Source organism: Cryptomeria japonica, chromosome 2 (assembly GCF_030272615.1).
Source record: "Cryptomeria japonica chromosome 2, Sugi_1.0, whole genome shotgun sequence".
Lineage (NCBI taxonomy): Eukaryota > Viridiplantae > Streptophyta > Pinopsida > Cupressales > Cupressaceae > Cryptomeria > Cryptomeria japonica.
Window position 1 is genome coordinate 223,563,567 of NC_081406.1, and position 21,720 is coordinate 223,585,286.

General features: G+C 37.2%; 1 protein-coding gene across 1 annotated transcript in view; it reads right to left on the reverse strand.

Moving 5' to 3' along the window:
- The window catches only part of LOC131048674 (light-inducible protein CPRF2), a 71,891-nt gene extending 52,937 nt beyond the window's left edge, over positions 1–18,954 (reverse strand). Inside the window, exon 1 of the mRNA XM_057982720.2 lies at positions 18,264–18,954. Within this exon, the coding sequence (XP_057838703.2) occupies positions 18,264–18,776 (513 nt within the window). The 5' untranslated portion in view covers positions 18,777–18,954. The remainder of the gene's footprint in view (positions 1–18,263) is intronic.
- Positions 18,955–21,720: the final 2,766 nt, after the last annotated feature.

The window sequence follows — 21,720 nt, forward strand, 5'->3', positions numbered from 1 at the left end:
AATTTGTTCATCTAAATATCCACCCATGCTAGGCAAAAACTCAAGACCTCTCTCATCAACACATTCAAAATATGTTTCTTCTAGTTCTGACCCGTTAGGCAATAAAATCGCCCTCTTCATTTTACTCTCATATTGAGGATGCGTATGATCCTTATCATCTAATACTTGATCAAGAATGAGGAAAAGTCCACAACTTCCTCATGAAATCCACTGACATCCTAGACCACATTCTTCTCTTTACTACTTGCTCGTCCATCAAGTTGGCCCAATAATCTTCTATATCTACCTTGTGGATGAACTTTCTCCCCTGATCCTTCCAACTTTCTTATCTAGATCAAATCTTTCTCTTTTCTTATATGTTGCAAATCGATAGAATGCAAGTTCATCAACTGTTGTGCTAGCTGCTAAGGCGGATTGGCAAACCTCCAATGTCTTCCCCACTGAAATAGGAAATAGCATGCCTATTTTGTGCTTCTCCTTCTAGATAGAATCATATTCCAAAAGTTGTCTCACCACTTCCAACAAGATCACTCTGTCAGAAGGATACCTGGGAAGCCTGTAAGGTTCGGATTGAAATCCATGAATCCTTAGGTATGTGAAAGTGGGAAACTATATATACCACGATCCATATTTCTCTATTAGCTCTGTTGCCTCCTTGGACAACCTCCTATGGATTCCGCCTTGCAACATTCGCGTGATGTACATAGTGAATACATCATTCACTCTCTTATAATCTTCAATTCGATACATGCTCAACTATGGATAGCACTCATAGCTCTTGAATTGTCCTTGTCCATTCCCAACTTCACCTCTACATATCAATCCTTTGAATGTAACAAATTGTGCAAGCAGGTACACCAAATAGGAAGTCATGGTGAATGACCAAGATCGCTCCACATTCCTCAGCTGAAAATCCAGATTGTCACTTATGATTATAGGCCAATTAATCAACGTTCCTTTCAAACAATCCTGGATGAAATAAAACATCCATCCATCATATATTGCACCCTGCGGCATCCCCATCACTCTGTTAAGCAGGAATACTAAATCACTATATTCATCTTTAAAGTATGTGCCAAAGAAACGGGACTCGGACTCGGCTCGGACTCGGCAAGGCCAACTCGGACTCGGACTAGGGACTCGGCGTCAGACTCGGCTCCAGACTCGGCTGGACTCGGGATAGTGAAAAACTCAAGAAATTTAGAGATTTTTAAATATTTAAAACTTGTTTCAGACACCCTTTATTGAATACACCTTAAAGACACAATAACATCATCAAACTCGGCTCATTTGATTACATACACAAGTATACATCAATCACATAAGCATAAACGCAAATTGTAGCTGAAGAAAATAACAAACATAGATATATAAATATTGTCAAATGTATACAATATTACAAAACTCATGGAATAAAAAATCCATGTCATCATATGATCATCATCAAATGTTTCATACAAATACCAAAGGTAAATACAACTACAAGTCTATGGCTCAGAGGAGCTTGCACCCTCCGGCCCCAGCCCCCTGCAAAGGCGTCTAAGGTAGGTCCTAGATGATTCGACTGCCATAGCCGCTCCCCGTGACACCATGCCATGCTCACCAACATCAAGAACATCCATGTCACTATCTGCCTCTGAATCTCCTGTCTGTGCTCGTGCTCTCCGCTCCTCCTCTGCCATGGCTACAATCTCAACCTCTATATCTACCTGGTCGATCCAATCAATGTCAGACTCGGAGGTTAAATTTTCTCTACTTCTATCGACGCAGTTTCCCCCATATTTTTCGACAGGGGTTTGGGGGCAGCGCCCCCAAGGTGGGGTCAAGGGGCAGTGCCCCTTGCGTGCTCCCTGTCGCGATACAGGGCGAGGTCGAGGGGCAGCGCCCCGCAAGGCCAAAAAAACTTATTACAAGTCTGAATTAGGGTTTCTTTGAGAGTCTTCCTTAGGGCCTGGTTTTGCTCTTGTTGCTAATTGGGTCTTGCTTGGTGAGTGAGTATCATTCTTGAAGGTCCAAGCTAGGTCAAGTTGGTGAGTGATAAAGTCTGGAATGTCATCCTGATCTTCAAATGCCCTAAAATTTGGCTAAGTCTGGAATGTCCTGATCCTGAAATTTGACTAAGTCTGGAAAACTGAAGAATCCTCCAAAAACTAGATTTTGCAATATAACTCCTGGAGGCCCAAAACCACTCTCAAACATCTTGACAGTATATATGGAATATAACTTAAAGTATATCACTTATACTTAAATGTTATATTCCATAAAATAATCCTGACGGAGAGACCAAAATATCAAATTTCGCCCTTCCAAAAAAACTTAATACTTTTTAAAATGTTTTTTTTTTGGTCATTTTATTAACTCAGCTAGTAGCCGAGTCTGGGGCTCAGGACTCGCCGAGTCTGGCGATTTTGAGCCAAAATCGCCAACTCGGCGAGTCTGGCGAGTTTACTCTCCAGACTCGGCCGAGTCCGAGTCCGAGCCCCTGGGACTCGTTTGGCCTGACTCGGACTCGGACTCGCCGAGTTTGGGCGATTTCGGGCGAGTCTCGTTTCTCTGGTATGTGCACATAAGTGTCTTGGGAGCCTTGGAATGATGAGTCCTAGGATCAATCATCCACTCCTTATTTACTATGGTCTTGCATGCATCCATCCTCTTCTTATATTTGTCTTCATATTCATCCTTAGTTATATCTTTCATGTCTGCTCCACATGGAATTCCAAACACCTCAGCAAGGTAGGCAATGATGGCACCCTTAGAAGTCTTGATCATTCAAGAGCGAGGATCATAACATCGCACACACTCCAAGATAAGCTCACTGCACTGTATGGACTGCAGAAATCCAGCGGCCTGATAAATGCCACTCTTCATAATGTTCACATAAGCTGGGAAAGGAATCTGGCTTCCAATTCCAAACATACGCTGTCACATTTGGCTCATGTTTAAGAAATGCATGTTCGAGTCTGTAATCTACTTCCATCTGGATGACATCTTGGATTCTAGATAGAATCCCATCTCAACTATCCTCTATTGTTCTCTCCTTTCCTTGAGTCCGGACTTCGACATCATACCGGTACAAAACTAGAAGTTAGAACCTTGGAAAATATTCCTGACAAAAATTCTGATTTCCTAATGATTTAGACAAATTTGGGTATGGAAATCAGGAAAATAATCCACATTCTCAATAGATTTCAACAATAAAATGCAAAATGTGACAAGGTTAGGGTATAAAACCCTCATGAAATTCATTAAAATCAATAATTTTCAGACCAAAGTCTGAAGACACCTCCTTATACTTAGAAATTCTTTTCAAATTGGAGTGCAAAGGAGTATACTGGATCGGAATGACTATGAAAAGGTGTGAAAGGTTGTGTTTTCACACAAAACTATGTCTGAAGACACCTTTCAAGGTCAACAATGGCTGCCAACAAGTCTGAAGACAACCTGCAACTTCACAAATTAATCTCTACAAACATGTTGCAATTACCTGAATGTGCACAAACTTGATGAAAATCGATTTTCCAAGGCAAACATGAGAAAATCTGAGTATGTATGTAGGGCTGGAAATGAAAACTTAGTCTTAAGACAAGTCTGAAAATGGAGTTTTCAGACTTACCAGCACCTTCAGGAATGATGATAAACTCAGAAAATGACCCTGGAATGAAGCAAACAATGCCTCCCAAGTGGAATCGCCTAGGTAGGTAGGTGGCTGGAAATGAAAGTTTTCTGAAGACAGCCCCCCTACAATGAAGTTTCAGACCTGCAACAATGACGGATAGCTCTGAAAATTGACTGAAAACAACTCCCCTTAGCCTTTAGACAAAATCGCCTTAGGCACAATTGGGCTGCCAATGAAGTATATGTCTGAAAATGTCATGCACAGCCAGCAATGGAGGTAAGAAATCTCAGCAATGGAGGAGAAAGTCAGGTCTGAAAATGTCTGACAGCAATCTCCCAGCCAAGGCGACACAAATGATGAAGAAATTCACTCAAAAATGAAGGTAAATCACCTCCAAACCAAAATCACCCCTCCTCCAAAAATGGCGCAACCTCTAGGAAAATCGTACGAGTCTGAAAATGAAGCTTTAACACACTCCAATGGCAGCCAAAACAAATCGCCCATCTAGGAAATGGAGAAAAAATGAACAAGGAATCAACTTCATGCTCCAATGGTGTCAACTTGACACTTCACAAAATTCGCCAGTTGGAGGAAAAAATCGCCTTAGTTTGAAATACACCTGGCAAATATAATAATACAATAATGCTAGCCTCCTCCTTTTAAACTTGATTTTGCCCTTTACTTTCACCACACAAGCAATGTGGGATAAAACACTTGTATTTATACTTGCCTGGCAACAGTCGATTTCCTTCTAGAAAGTGAAAATTATTAAATGCTCATTGCAAATCATTTATTAATTGTTTATATTTTTTAAATAGTCGTTGCACTTTGTAAAAACAATTAGATTTGGCCCCCATTCATTTAAAATATTTCAAAATTTGAATCAAAATGGCCACTTGGTGGAAAATCGATTTTACTTGGGATAAAAATCCCAATAAAAATCATTAAAAATTATTAAATACCCCTTCAAGGGAAAATCGCACTGTGTAGGGATAAAAATCCCATCAAAAAATCTTCATCAACTTTGCACAATTGGATCCAGGAGAAAATCGATCCCTATTGAGATAAAAATCCCAACCAAAAATTTATCACTTAGCACAAAAGACTCCTCTGGGGGAAAATCGACCCCAGTCTGGATAGTCATCCGGACACAAAAATCATCAAAACACCCCCAGTGGAAATTCACCTAGGGTCTGGAATCATTATTCACACAAAAAACGACAAAATCTTGTCACAAAAGGTCCTGGTGGAAAATCGATCCATGTCAAGAATCATCACTCAAGTCATCCGCAACTTCATCCACACTCCCAGTGGAAAAATGTGAGCTGTCAGGAAAATCTCCAACACTTAATCAAATTTTCAGTCATCTAGTGGAAAATCATTTTCAGTCATCTGGTGGAAAATCGCCCCTAGTATGGATTTTGAATGATGGAAAAATGGGACATGTCTGGATTCCAGGGGAAATCCATGTCCAATCTCGATTTTGAGTGGGGAAAATCATGGGTAGTCAGGAATATGAGGGGGAAAAGCACCTCTAGTCTGAAATTTTGACCTTTTGACCCTTAGAATATGGATTTTCATCCGGAAAATGATGATTTTTCCACTCAAAATCACTAGGAAACTTCAAAATTCAATAAAAACTCATCTAGACTTGGGCAAATTCACCAAAAATTTGAGCGAAACACAAGGAAACCTATCAGAAAAAAGTGAAAAATCAACTTGAATAACTTCCTAGGAGCGAGAAAACGACTCCAAAAGGTCCTGAAACACCTTAGCGCTTAAAAATCACTGACGAGGACGTTCAAAAACACGTTAACGCTCAAAAGGTCTACACTTAGACAAAATTAGGATCATTTAAAATCTCAACTTTACATGCTTGATCCTATAACTTCAAAAAAAAACCTAAATGACAATTAGGCATGATCAAAAATCTGAGACTCGGGCACGGGAACTCAAAATTGCCCACTATGCTGCCAAAAACCCTAAACTAACAGCGCAGAAAGCAGGAAAGAGGGGGGCCCCATTTGCAATGGGGCGATGTGTGAAAAGGTCACAACAGGTACATAAACTTTTGAAGGGTATATGAAAATGGCAGTTTGGAATGAGGCATAGGAAATGGCAAAGGTTATTGGGGAATGATGGTGTTGGTAAGATAAACTTGGAGCATATACATTCAGTTGGAAAAAGAAGACACAATAAGCAATACATTTAGTTAAGAATAACAGAAAACAGAAGAAAATGTTGAAATTGCAGCTTATTGTTTTGCCCCACAAACCTCAAAATTTACAAAACTATGGAAGGGTTGCCAAGGATCCTCATGCAGCCTTAAAAAAAGATATATCCATGTATTACCAGCATGGTGAATGACAGATCTTGGTATCCAAAGCAATAAAGAGCAGCTTATCATAGGCTTTATGAAGAGGTTAGAGTAAAAATTAAAACTCACGCAGACCTTTCAAAAAGTTTTTCGACTGAAACAGGTGTCAAACATGTGAATCCTCTAGCCTATATATCAACAAAACTAGAAGAATGGGCTAAACCTGCAAGGAGGGGTCAGTGTTCTTTTTGGAGTGTATGTTGTGAGACTTCTATTGTATGTCAGGGATCTTGTTTTGATCACTAGATCCACTAAAGGGTTATAAGAGCAGTTATATGTCTTAAAGCACATTTCTACAAGGAGGTTGGTATGCGAGTCAGCACCAACAAGACAATAGAAATAAGAAAAATCAGCTCAGTTTCTATTTTGAAGGGAATATTCTAGAGGAATTAATATATTACAAGTATCTAGGGATTGACTTCAACAAGAAGCTCAGTCAGGATATGTGCAGATGGAAGACAAGTTCGGAAAGTTGGAGAGGACTTTATGCATTGCATAATGTAAGTTAGGAGGCAGAATTATAGGACTACAAAACTATGCAAACTCTATTCACGCTTCTAGTTGTTTTGCCGATGCTTTATGGATGTGCATTATGGGTTAGTAGCACTTCAGTGTTGAAATGGAGGCAAATAGAGAGGCTTCAAAAAATGCATGATCACAAGAAAATTCAAACTCAAAGTTTCAATCCTATATGAAATTCATCTAGCTGTAATAGGTACCTTCTATAATATCCCCTACTCTAATTGCCTCAAATTAAACCCTACAAACGCAAATTTAGGAGATTTGGGTTAAGGGCTAAGTCACCGTGTTCGAATTCGAATTTGAGTTCGACAATCATAAAATTCAGATAAAATTCGGCAAAGGCAAAAAGTTTGAAAAAAAAATCGACATAGAAAAGTATAAGTAATATATCTAATAAATTATCAAAACGGTTTAATAAACAGATGAAAAATAAATAAAATATATTAAATATTAACTTTTTAATAAAAAAATATATAAATTAAAATTATAAAACAATAAATAAATCTAATTCTATCTAATATTAATAACTAAAAATAAACGTCAAGAAGCACATAAATGCATGCTCGACCCTCTTTCTCACAGCTAACAGCTGAATGGGAATGCAAGATAGGTATAAAGCGCAATTTATAGGGGTGTACCACCCAGATCTATAGGGGGTGCCGCTCAGATCTGATCTATCTATACAGTTGATCAAGGGGGAGGAGGGCTCAACCAACGACCCTATCTGTATTTTCACCTTTCAATAAAAATATACTAGTAATTGGTAGACTGTAGAATGTCTACAAAAAACAAAAAGCAAAAACCCGACGGTGGCAATGCACTGGGAGGGGAAAATCGCAGTTGGGCAAGGGCATGAGAATAGCAGCCAGGGAGAAAGTCACGGCTGGTCAAGGGCACAGGAAAAGCGGCGGCTGGGCTATCCGTACGAATTTTGCCAAATTTTTTCGAATTTTATTGTTTTTATAGATTTGCCGAATTCCGAACTTGAAGCTGGAAATTCGGCGAATACGATGACTTAGGTTAAGGGAATTACTTGTAATAATTATCTTTCCAACAACTTCTTGACTTTTAAGCCTTGCAATCATCACATATAAAACACAAATGCATATATATATATATATATATAGTTGTTAATGTTGTCAATTAGAACATGTAAATTAATATTCTGCTTAACTATAATCATATTAAACCTATTCTAGGTTTGGGATAGGACATGATAAGAGTGACCCAACCAAACCTTACTAAGCCCAAGAACGGAACATTGACCCTCTTGGCCTTGGTGGCAGATCTTAGGCCCCATCCAAGGTGGCCTACTTAGCAGGATTCTGGTCTTACTTTCCTAGCCATGCCTTATCTTTTGTGTTGCTACCAACTTATCAAGGTAGGTCTGTGTTGACGTGTATTTTGTACACTATCAAACACAGAATAAAATACCTAAGAGTACCTTATCCTCTCTTGAGTAAAGCCTCCGAATGCTGAAGATGTCGCGAAAAGGATCAATCGGGATGACTTCAAGGTTCTTGTATGTAGGGTCTCTACGTGTGGATAAGCTCTCTGTGGTATTGATGTGATTTGCTGGAATCACAAGGGGACTTACATTTGATGATTGAACGTCTGATCTGCTTTGAATATTGCTGGAACACAGGCTCTTACTAGCTTAGATTTGAAAAAAGGAAAAAAGATGAGGGCGAGGAAAGGATCTAATCCTAACACTAAGAATGTAAAAGCAATGAATGATCTTTGATGAAATTCTAACCAAGTCTTGTTTTGACATCACAGGAACATCACCACAAGGTTGGTGCGATCTTCGAAGGAAAACTTTATGATGTTCAAATCATCACTGCAGGCATAGACACCATCAGGTTGATGCATATCAATGAAGAAGCGACAATTGAAGTTAAGCTTAAGCTGAATGATTCCAGTTGACTACACAAGGCAAGTCTGCAATCAACAAACTACTAGTAGTATGGATATACGAATTCCACCATCAATCAAGCACATTTCTTCCATTCATCTAATAACATGAAATCAAATGTGAGAAGTATAAAGACCATGCAAATTGTCGAATCGACCCATAAATTTCACCATTTATTCAATGAAGTTACAAGTCTTTTACAACAATATCTTGGCAACAATCTTTGCCTTCTCTCTCTACTCTACTCTAATTGCTATTCTATCAACTTCTAACTACTTTCTATTCACTAACTCCTTTCTAACTGCTTTCTATCTATATTCTAACTATTGCCTTTACAAAATGAAATGTTAGGGCTTATATAGTGCCCTCAATACAATTCGATGGCTTAGATCAATTCGAGATCAATGGCCAAGATTCAACAATGTTTGGATAATGAAAAAACACACCCCAAATATATAGAGCGCTCACCATTTCATTTCCCATAGGCCGACTTGACAAAATAAGCCAAAAAATAAAATATAAAAAACACTAAGAAGAAGGCCGACTTGATAAATAAAGATAAAATAATGCCTTGTGCGCTCAACTTTTAATTTTTTATTTCACAAAAATTAATTTTAAATGCCTTTATAATAGAAATTCGATTTTTTGAGGCCCAAAATTAATTTATTAAATGCCAATTTAATTAATTTTTTCAAATATTTCGAAGTTGATGATTTTGGCATTTTATGCGATTTGGAGGATATTAATGCCCAAGTAGAAAATAGTGAATGCCAATAACTTCGCTCTGGCCCCTTGGAGAGGGACAGGAGCGCCTTTTCACTTTTGTCCTCAATCCTTCGTTTTTTAATTGCCAATTCACGTTGTGGGGCTAGCAATGATCCCTTTCGTCCCTTCAGTGCATGTTCAACTCGTTTTTTGCAAGGCAAAATTGATGTTCTAGAGATTTTCGCCCTGGTCCTTCAGTGAGGGACAGGAGCGCCTTTTGCATTTGGCCTAGGATCATCAAGTTTTTGGAGTCAAACCTTTGTTCATCATGATTTAGAAGACCTTTCCAATCTTGCTCGACTTTGCCTTAGCGTAGTTTTGGAGGGAAATTATTGGTTTTATAAAAATCGCCCTGGTCCTTTAGTGAGGGATAGGAGCACTTTTGAAAAAGTGGGACGGTCCTTCAGTGAGGGACGGGAGCACTTTTTCATTTTTAAGCCAATTCGTCCTTTGCTAGTCTTCCAAATTATCTTCAATGGATGAATCTTGCCCTCTTTCATTCATTTCAATCACGCAACTTGCCTTGCCTTTGCAAGAAATTTGTATTTTTAGAAAAGTGGGACGGTCCTTTAGTGAGGGACGGGAGCACTTTTGACATCTTGGCGTACCCTTTTGTTCTTTAAATCTCTCAATTGCGTCCAAGGCATAAAACATCCTTCGTCCTTCCCATCCAAGTCAAGTTTTGCCATTAAATATCAAACAAATAGGAGAAACTTGAAAAAGTGGCACGGTCCTTCAGTGAGGGACGGGAGCACTTTTTGTCATTTGGGTTGATTTACTCCTTTGTAGACTGCTTAAATTATATTCAATGGACAAAACATGCCCTCCTTGATCTCTTCCAATCATAAAATTGTCCTGATCCTGCAAGAACAGTGCAAATTTGAAAATCAAGCTCCGGTCCTTCAGTGAGGGACAGGAGCGCTTTTTGTCTTCTAGGCAAAAATGCTTCACTTTTCACCATGAAATGTCTTGGCTAAGGAAGATATCATCTTGTTACACGCCATGAATAAGAGTTCAAGTCTAAGAAAGGTCTAAAAATGTGTATATAAAGAAAATCGCTCTGGTCCCTTGGTGAGGGACAGGAGCGCTTTTACCTTTGTAGACAAAAACTCCATCATTTCATTGTTTTTGATCAAATCTGGATGCTCTATCACGTTCATTTCGTCCTCCACCATGCCTTTGATGTTCCAATTTAACCAAACAAGGTCAGGAATGACTCAAATAAGCCTTTTCGCCCTGGACCCTTGGTGAGGGACAGGAGCGCTTTGCCTTGGTCCCTTGGAGAGGGACAGGAGCGAAATTCGCTCTGGATCCTCAGTGAAGGACAGGAGCGAAATTTGACTTTTTGAACTCTCTATCAGGATAATTTTTATGGAATATAACATTTAAGTATAAGATTCTTCTTTCTTATACTTTAAGTTATATTCCATATATACTTTCAGGATGTTTGAGAGTGGTTTCAAACCTCCAAGAGTTATATTGCAAAATCTAGTTTTTTGAGGTTTTTCAGTTTCCAGACTTAGTCAAATTCAGGATCAAGACATTCCAGACTTAGCCAAATTTCAGGATCAGGACTTTACTCCAGCAGGACCTGCTATCCTATTGATCTCCCCGACAGCACTCAAAAATAAAAGCCAACTGACAAAACCCTAAAAGACCTAAAAAAAACAAACCCTAAAAAGCAAAAAAAACATGGGTCCCCATTTGCAATGGGGCGATGTGTGAAAACGTCACAACAGTCTGGTAGGGGGGAATGTAATGGAATTCTCAGCTTAACCGAACTAAGCCCAAGAGCGGAACATTGACCCTCTTGGCCGCACTTATATTAACCGAACTTAGTTGGCAGCCTTAACCTTCTTCCTACATCCCTCATCCTTCCCTCCATGATGAGTTTGAATATGTAATATCTAGGCACTAATATTAAATCAGAATGGGCACTAGATTCTATTCATATGAAACTGATATGCATAATACATGGTACATGAGAAAACACATGAAAGGCCAATATAATATTTTCATTATAGTTATGTCAATGACTAATGCTGATCATATACTGATACACTGTTAGAATGCTGAAATTATAACAGATTGATCATTTCTCAGTAACCTTATTATTTGTATTTATTCCTTCTTTATGGTACAAGACTATGGTTGTACTTGCGATTCATTATAATTATTAAATTGTTTGAATGAGAGATTCGATATATTTCTGAGTCATAAAATATTGAGAGCGGATTATATCATACCAGTCCCTGAATACCTTCGTTGCCTTTTCTTGATTTCTGAGTGCCATTTTAATCTCCAGCCCATTCCTTTCTTTTTCTTAATCCCTATGGATACCTCCAAGAACAAGGATGTTAATGCCTGTAACTTAATAACAGTTCTGATCTGATCGATGGTGCTCTCACTAGATGCTTTTTATTCCTTTCCTTTATATCTTTATTCCTTTCCTTTATATCTCTCAATGTGAGGGAGAGGTCACAGCTCTTCATCATGTATACCCTTTGGCAAGACACACACCCTTTCACCATTAGCACCCTTTGAAAGAGTGCAACTCTTCATTATTTTCTGCCCTTTGAAAGGGACACAACCTTTCATAATCAGATCTGCACTTCTTATTTAAATCAGATCTGCACTTCTGATTTCCAAATTATCCCCATCTCAAATGAGATTCTCCTCCCTTTTATAACTCATTGTTGAGGGAGTCACAACTTTTCCTTTCATGTCTTTTGACTTTTCATTAACTTAATTAGTTTTTAATTAATCATATTTAATTATATTATTTTATATTTTTATTTTATTTTATTTTATCATTATCATTTATTAATAAATTCTATTTCAAAGTGGTGACATTACACGTTCCCCATTGAGAACATTGCTATGGTGCATCTTCTAAGTTAAAAGAAAATTAAGCTCATGGAGACACCTAGGTGGCCCAAGAATTTAATATTAGTTGGAAGCTCCTGAATCAACTTGTGGTGCCATAGTAAGATCTCAAGTCTAGAACTTTGATGTGCTTAAATGGTACCTGGAACAAAACATGCCTTTGTGGTATGAATAGTTGTCTATGGTAAAACTATGATGACTAGTACATTATTTGGAAATTTGTGAAACAAAATAAGTAAATAGGGTACATTACAAGTGCAAACTATGGTGGTTCCAAAAGGGAAATGATCAGGATTGCAAAATCAAGAACTAAGAATTCTGGAAAAGACAGCGGTTCATGTTATGAAAGATGCAACTATTGGAACCAACGATGAGAAGATATAAATGAAAGGTCCAAAAGAAGCCATGGAAATTTCAACGTCCAGTAAATTGAAGTTAGTTACAAATAAAAAAAAATGAAATCTTCTTCACTTGTTCAAATAAGTGTTTCTCCAAGTTCTTGTGTAGCAACTTTTGTTCCTCCATCCCCAATCTAGTTCAGATGCCTCTAATTTTTCACCAATTCTGTAATGTCCCCACTTTGAAATACAATTTAATGATAAATGATAATAATAAAATTAAAATTAAAATATAAAAGAATACAATTAAATATAATTAAATATTAATTAAGTTAATGAATGGTCAAAGACATGAAATGAAAAGTTGTGACTCCCTCAAACATGAGATATAAAAGGGATGTAAATGTAAATAGACTGTGATGACTTTCAGAACAATCAGAATTCTGAGACAATGAATTTATACTGTTAGTATTTGATTTAAAGAAATATAAAACTGATTTTATTTATGTCTTATCAGTTTGCCTCTGCAGATACGAAGACCAAGCAATTATATCTTCTACGTTCACCACATGTATCGTATATCCTTTTATTCAACAAGGGTGGCGGATATATATCATTTGTCTTCATTGGATCGTGCCTCCACGGGGGGTCGCGATCCTATGTGGAACCACGTGGTTCCACATAGGGTCGTGACCCCTGTGTGGAGCCACGATCCTTCTACACCGGCGGGATTACTTAAACCAAACATAACAATAACAAACTAGTATGTTAGTTTAATACTAAATTAAATCGCAAGTATAAAATCGAATTTCTGGGCGCTAAAACAGATTACGATTTTAGAGTTACGACTGAGACTAAATTTAACAAGGGAGAAGAAAACCTCAATTGAGGGGATGATTTGGGGAATCAGAAGTACAGATCTGATATAAATAAGAAGTGCAGATCTGAATGTGAAAGGTTGTGTTCCTTTCAAAAGGCAGAAATAATGAAGAGTTGCACTCTTTCAAAGGGTGCTGATGGTGGAAATGGTGTGTCTCTTGCCAAAGGGGCATACATGATGAAGAGGTGTGACTCTCCCTCACATTGGAGGATATAAAAAGGAGAAAGTCTCATTTGAGGAGGACATCCAAGGGAGATCAATTTGAAGAATAATTTATTATTCTCAAAGAGCAGCAATGAAGAGTGACTCATTTCTTATGAAGAGGTGTGACTTCCCACAAATGAAGATATAAAGAAGAGATTAATTCAGTTGAGAATGGGGAATTGGAGGAACCATCCATAAGATCAAAGAAGACAATAAAGTCAATGGATCAATATCTAATATCAAGATTAATAAGGGTGAAAATTAGCAGACTTTGATATTTACAAGGGCAAGATTCAAAGCAATCCAAAAGGGGACATTACAAGTGGTATCAGAGCATGATCTTGCCAGCCCATAGGGTAAGGATAAATCGTTTATGCATTCTAATCAATGAGAAGGGATATATTAACTTCATCCAAAAATATGGCAACAACTAAATGACAATGGCAAGACAATATGAGAGATTGTCAAACATAAATGTATTGTGCAAAGAAGACAATCAAGTATATAATATATACACTAGATTAAGAAAGAATATTATGGAGACCTAAGGAGAAGTATATGAAGAGTTGGTAATAGACTTTTGAGAAGAGATTGAAGATACTTTATGACAATCTTATGATCAGATTATGGAAGACTTTATAGCAGATTTGAGGAAGAGATTTATTGTTAATTATGGAATAATGATTACCCCAAGAGATGGTTCTAGTCCTAGTTGGACGCTCCTGCCTCTTGTGGATAAAGTGAATTGGCCCAAGAGATGGTTCTAGTCCTAGTTGGACACTCCTGCCTCTTGTGGATAAAGTGAATTGGCCCAAGAGATGGTTCTGGTCCTGGTCCTGGTTGGACGCTCCTACCTCTTGTGGATGAAGTGAATTGGCCCAAGAGATGGTTCTGCTCCTGGTTGGACGCTCCTGGCTCTTGTGGATAAAGTGAATTGGCCCAAGAGACGGTTTTGGTCCTGGTTGGACGCTCCTGCCTCTTGAAGATAAAGTGAATTAGCCCAAGATATGGTTTTGGTCCTAGTTGGACGCTCCTGCCTCTTGTGGATAAAACGAATTGGCCCAAGAGATGGTTCTGGTCCTGGTTGGACAAACCTGCCTCTTGTGGATTGGTTACTCCGAGAGATGGTTCTGGTCCTAGTTGGACGCTCCTGCCTCTCGTGGGTAAAATAATAGATTGATTGGCCCAAGGGATGGATCTGGTCCTGGTTGGACATTCTTTCTTCTTGTGGACCAAGTAAACTATATCTACATGTGTATGCTTGTATCTGAATATATCCATGTGTCTACCTTGTGTTTTCATGTGTATGCTCTGTGTTTTATGTTTATACTCTGTGTTGGGCATATCTACTGCATGAATATTTATGATTACTGATTTCTATCATTGTGAATTCTAATTTTTTGTTGACCTTGAAAGATGAGTTTATTTAGCAAAGAACATTGCAATTAAGGTCTTACATGTGTGTCATGCTTCTAATCCTCTTCTCAATGAATAAGGATTTCACCTTTGTTGTCTCAAGGAAACAACCAAACATAGTTCTTACGATTACAATTGATAAGAGAGAACTTGTCTTAAGATAACAAATCTTCAGGGGTTAGTTAGGAATCCTTGCATTGGAAAAATTTAGTTAAATTGATCATTGCTTGAGGACAAGCAATCTTGAGTGGGACGGGCTGTAATGTCCCCACTTTGAAATACAATTTAATGATAAATAATAATAAAATTAAAATTAAAATATAAAAGAATACAATTAAATATAATTAAATTTTAATTAAGTTAATGAATGGTCAAAGACATGAAATGAAAAGTTGCGACTGCCTCAAACATGAGATATAAAAGGGAGAAGAGAACCTCATTTGAGGGGGTAATTTGGGGAATCAGAAGTACAGATCTGATATAAATAAGAAGTGCAGATCTGAATGTGAAAGGTTGTGTTCCTTTCAAAAGGCAGAAATGATGAAGAGTTGCACTCTTTCAAAAGGTACTAATGGTGGAAAGGGTGTGTCTCTTGCCAAAGGGACATACATGCTGAAGAGGTGTGACTCTCCTTCACATTGGAGGATATAAAAAGGAGAAAGTTTTATTTGAGGAGGACATCCAAGGGAGATCAATTTGAAGAATATTTTTTTATTCTCAAAGGGCAGCAATGAAGAGTCACTCATTTCTTATGAAGAGGTGTGACTTCCCACAAATGAAGATATAAAGAAGAGATTAATTCAACTGAGAAGGAGGAATTGGAGTAACCATCCATAAGATCAAGGAAGACAAGAAAGTCAATGGATCAATATCTAATATCAAGATTAATAAGGGTGAAAATTAGCAGACTTTGATATTTACAAGGGCAAGATTCAGGGCAATCCCAAAAGGGGACATTACAAATTCAACCTAGAGAAGAGATAATAGCCGTGAAAATGGAAACTGCAAGACCTAGTGAGGGTGCTTCTAAATAGATTCAGCCATCTTTGATCAAAAAAGGAATAGTTGTTGCACAACGTCTCAATTTGTGTGTTGTTACTTGTATCGAGTTTCATCACAGATAAGAAAACGAAAAAAGTCAAGAGGCAAATGAAGTTTAAAAAAAAGAGAGGCATATCATAGCTGAAACCACCATACCTCCTACAAATAAAGTTGTTCAACATATGTAAGTTGCTGATTTTCAGTTTTTAGAAACTAATTTCGGGTCTATAAACAGGAAGGGTAATATTGAGTTGTTGTAAGTTGCTACTAAATATGCCAGAAAGATATTAGAAAGGTATGGCAAAGACAAAGCAACCTTGAAGGCCAAGATCAAACAGCTTCAAGAGCATATAATCTTGTGCAACCCTCTCCAGAAACAACACTACTTATGCCTCAAAATTTGGCTTCTCCAAAGATCAGAATCAGCTAAATTGGCAGGTTGTGTATAGTAAGAACTTCATAAAATGGAAGGAAAATAATTGTCAATGAGGTACAAATATATTGGAGAACTTGGACTATTTAATAACAAAGGCAAAAAAAAATTATCCAAGAAATTGAAGATATTGAGAAGCGTATAATGGATCATTGGATACGCTTCCTTCTTATGAGAGAATTGCTGAAAAACTCAAGCAATTGAATGCTCTGAAAATGAGTGAAGAACAAAACGACACACAAGGAATAATATTTTTTCCTTATGCCAATTCTAGATGAAGCTTCATCTACTTTGCTGAACAAAAAGGTAAATTATATCATGTGGAGAAATTCGTTTTTAAGTTTGTGGTTAATTTTCATAAGAAAAAGGAAAAAAGGATATATAGACAAAACCCCAAATGTAAGGGAAAATATTTTATACTAAATATTTTGACAAGAAAACATGTTGCTCAGTGGCTCAATATTTTGACAAGCAAAACCAGGTGCAAGCCCCTATGAAACACAACGTGGATAAGTACTAAACATTGACCTACCAGATATTAAAATTCATTTTGCTCTCAAATTTTTGTTTATAAATTATAGTTAATTCTTATTTCGTTAATATACTTATAGAAAAAGCTCGATATTTTTTTAATAGCTTCTTTTAAAAGAGCTTCTGCGTGTTCCGTGAGCGTACAATTTATCCAGAGTCAGGTTTATTTTTACTGAATACCCATACAACTCAAGGATAAATTTTCTCATTTGTTCAATCTCTAATACCTTATTTTCTGAATAGCTTCTTTTGAAAAAGCTTCTGCTTGTTCCGTGAACATACAATTAATCCTGAGGTTTATTTTTCACTAAATACCCACACAATTTCAGAATAAAGTTTCTCATTTGTTCAACCTGTAATGCCTAGATAACTGTTGATTCCGTAGAAATCATAGTTATTTGTTATTTCACTGTCGATGGATCTCATAAGACCAACTCTTCTCATTCGGGGCACTTCATAATATGACACTTGAATGTTAATCTTTTCGATTCAACCGTGTAGATTTTTGCATTTGCCAACATTTCGGATCAAACACCATGATCCATCAACAGGGCAAAAAAGCAAGAGAGAGTAATGTTAATATTCTGCTCTCTTGCTCTCTCTTTTGCTTTTTTACCCTGTTGATGGATCATCGTGTTTGATCCGTTGGCAATACAAAAATCTACACAGTCCAATCCAGAAGATTAACATTCAAATCATTATGAACTGTGGAAGCTTAATGAATTCAATATGACACTTGTTAAAAGTTGAGGAAGAGAAGCAGATGGTGATGTTTGGCAACGTAAAGAGTAACCGAGAGAGAACGCTTCTGGATTTAACTGTATGGTTATTGTTAACATCATCTGACGATGGATCACACTACCGCACAATTAAATTTGGAAGCAGTCTCTCTCACGATCATAGACTGTGGAAATATCATGTCCCTTAAAAAGGACTACTCCCAAAAAAATACTTCGCAACAAAGCTCAAAATAATACATTTTCTATACACTTTGGCAAACTCTATAAACCAATTTCTTTCATCACCAAGACAACCGATAGGCTAACACCGTGGAGGAATTCAAGGAGGCCAAGGGGATGTGTTAGAAAGTGAAAAAGGCCGGGGATGTATGACCTGAAGTCACCCAGCATAGCGTTCTCTATTATTGTGGAATTTTACAGTGCAAATTGAAAGTATGACAGAAAGATCACACAAACATACGCTTCATGAAACATCCATTTACAATAAACGTATAATTTAACCAGTTAAAATTAAACATAAAAACCACGCCTCCATGAAACATCCAGTCCGATAGACGTACAATTGAACCAATTAAAAAAACTAAAATGCCAAAACTAACCCGAGTTAAGGCTACTGCCGCGCATGCAAGATGAAGCTTCTGCTTGAGCTCGTGTGGATCAACAGGACGAGCTCCGCCTTTCCCTAGCTCCTCCCCAAGCCCAGTAAACAGAGGACATAGCGCACCTGACACCTTGTCCGCATCGCCCCCCGTCCCAGCCAAAGCTACGCGATCTTTACCCGCAGGCCTCTTCTTCCCTTTGCCACCATCATCATTTTCTCCACCAATTGACGCCTCCTCGTCCCCCTCCTCCTGAGGCGCCGGCGGCGCCACCGGCCTCTTCTTTCCCTCATCATTAGACTCGTGCTGCTTCAGAAACTCCTGGAAGGCCCATTCCGAAGCACTCCGCTGCATTCTGCTGCGCCCTACTCCAAATTTAGCTCCAGTCTCTCCAAATCCCGGGGAATTAACTTCAAATTTAGAGGTGCTGCTATTCCCTGGCGCTGCAACTGTGATAGAATTAGTATTAGGGCACCATGATAAGGAATTATCTGTGGAGAAGGGGCGCTCCATTGTTTTCTTTTCTTTTTAGTTGGGGGTTTTGGCAGGCGCTGTGCAAAGAGGGAATTGGGAACAGAAAGAAATAAAGAAACTCCATTAAGCCTCCTTTCACTTGCTCTTTATGAGTCAGCATGATCGGATCTCATGGTACTTCTGCAATGGCGTCTGCACACGTGGCACATCTCAGTGCGTTACAATAGCGACAATCTGCGCCCTTTTTACAGACAAGATTCTTCAGCTGCCTGTTTCATTGTTTTTTTTTATCTTGGCGTGTTGTGAGCGGGACATTTTTAAGCCCCCGCCGCCGAAATTAGGCTGCTGGTTTTTTAATCCATGTGACCGACCCGCTGGACGGCGCTGCAGGCTTGGAACAAACCGTGTCCGTTGATTTTGAGTTTTTAAACCTTTGCCCTTTTTCTCGTTCGCACGTGGTTAATTGAAGGCGGGCTGTTTTAATTTATTTAATTTATTTAATTTAAAAAATAAAATGCCCCCCCTAGAAAATATATATTAAATTCACAAACATGCTAATCGCTCCACTTTACCCCATCTTTTTATAGCAGAAGCTTCTAAGCTTAGGTTCGCACCTATACCTACCCCGACATAAGTCTTGATCTTTAAGTAAAATAAAGAAAAAAAAAATAGATAAATAATTAAGAAAGATGTACACTTAACATCACAAATATTTAATGTCTTAGGCTTGGTAATGGAATTGAAATAAATGTGTGGAAATTAGATTAGTTAATGATATTTAGTTTTTAGTTTAATGAAGATTTTTTATTATGATAGATGCTGTCAATAAATTTGTTTATATGTCAGTGTTTTGGAAATGATTAGATGAACATTATTGACTTAGTCTTTATTTGTTATTATGGTTCAATTTTGTAACTATGGATGGAAATCGTATCTATCAATTTGAGTCTTGTATATGGAAAAAATATTTTCAAGTATGAGTGTTGTCACTATACATCGTTTAGGAGCTTGTCAGAGTAATAATTTTCTCCATTAGTGATGAATGATCTTTCAAATGAATTAGGGTTTGTAATCCTTTAAAAAAACTTGTTAGTTTGACCCCATTCAAGTATATGTGAGATAATGAATGAAGAAACTAAGAATTGGGACAAGTCCACAAGGATGTGTGTGGATGGAACAAAATTAATTTTAGGTTATTTTCTAACTTTTTCCATTGAAATGTGTCAGTTACATAATACTTATTCCAAATAAATAAATCAAAATGAGCCCAAAACAAAGGGAGAATGTGTGCATGACATCCAATTTTCACCATTACACCTTACCCCGACTTTGACTTACATGTGAACTAGTGTAAAGATGCATGCCAAATAAAACAAGAAGACAACATGAAAATAAATATTCAAACACTCATAAAAAGGATAGAATAAAGATACCGATTCAATTCATTCTCGTTGTAATGAGGGCTAGCTCATCTTGAGAGTTATAAAATTAAAAAATATAGTGAGTAGTATCTACCAAGCATTTAAAATATGCATAAACTACCACTTGCTTGAACTGTTAACATGATCAAAAGTAATGTGATTTCACCGTATCAAAATAAATATATTTCCCAAACTAGAATTAATGTGATTCCATCAAGAAATGAAAGTGATTATGAGCTAGTCACTACAATCATACTCATCAAATAAACATTATTGATGTTATTGGCCCCTCCAGTTGGTTGCATACAATGGGCTACAAAGAATTAGAGGAAAGGAGAAAATATGCTTGTGCAAAACCCTTTTGCACTAAAAATGTAAGATGACATCATATGATAAACATGTAACAACAAAGTAAGATGTTATCATGAAAATATGTGCAAAAGGTGAAGCAACATATGCCCCTAGATATTTTTTTATATCAAATATAGTTTCAACACAATGTTACAAAAAAAATCCAACTTTAGTTAAGAGGCCATTAAGGTCCTAGTTCCATTAACTATAACTAACTCCTATAATATGTAATTCCTAAAGGAAGTTTGATGTTGTACATAAACAAAAAAGTAGCTATATAGGTTTTTACATCATTATACAATTGATATATAGATTCTATACATCCTCATATAGTTTCTAAACAAAATGTGTCATATATAATGCTATTTGTGAGCATGTCGTCAAGTACAACAAGGTGGCATTTATCTAGAAGTTCATGTTCTCGTTGTAGGTATCCTAGTCCCTCCAATCAATTGGAGGAGATATAACCGAAACTTTTTTGTTGGATCTAGCCACCTCAATAGCAAAGTCATCGCCAAGGTTTGATGGAAAACCTTGGACCAATAGTTTTCTCTTTGTTCACGGTTGTCTTTTCATTATAATTCAGCTAGAAGTTCATAAGTCCCTTGAAGAAGGGTGTGTTTTCAAATTGATTATAAGGCCAAGTGTGTCCATATCTCATCTCTTCTTTTTTTACTCTTATTGTGCCATCTCCTAGTAACTTCATAAATTTGATTCTTGATATCTCCATTATTATTGTAACATGTAGATCAACATTAAATAATGTGACTCTTTTTTATGACTCAATAAGTGTCCTCTTAACCCCAGTAAACCTTTCCTCACTTCTTGCCTTCCAAATATGTCATAAAATTCCAATTGAAAAGCAAATCCAGAAACTGATTATACACTTTATTTTACTTATTGATAGTTCATGTAAGAATCTCCTTCCAATTAGCATTCTTACTAGCATCCCAACCCTTTAAACTAGCACAAAACATATTCCAGATTTCCTTTGCATAAAAGAACTAAAAAAAATGTGTCTAACTAATTTAGGTTTCCTACAAATTGTGCACATTTCTACATTAGAAGTATTAAAATTTAATAAGGTAACATTTTCAATGTAAATAGTCATATGAAACAAGCATTTTTAGGCTCTAGAATATTTGACCATGATAGTTTAAAAATTCCTTACCACTGACTTTCTTCTAAGTTAGCATTCAAGCAATTGTTAA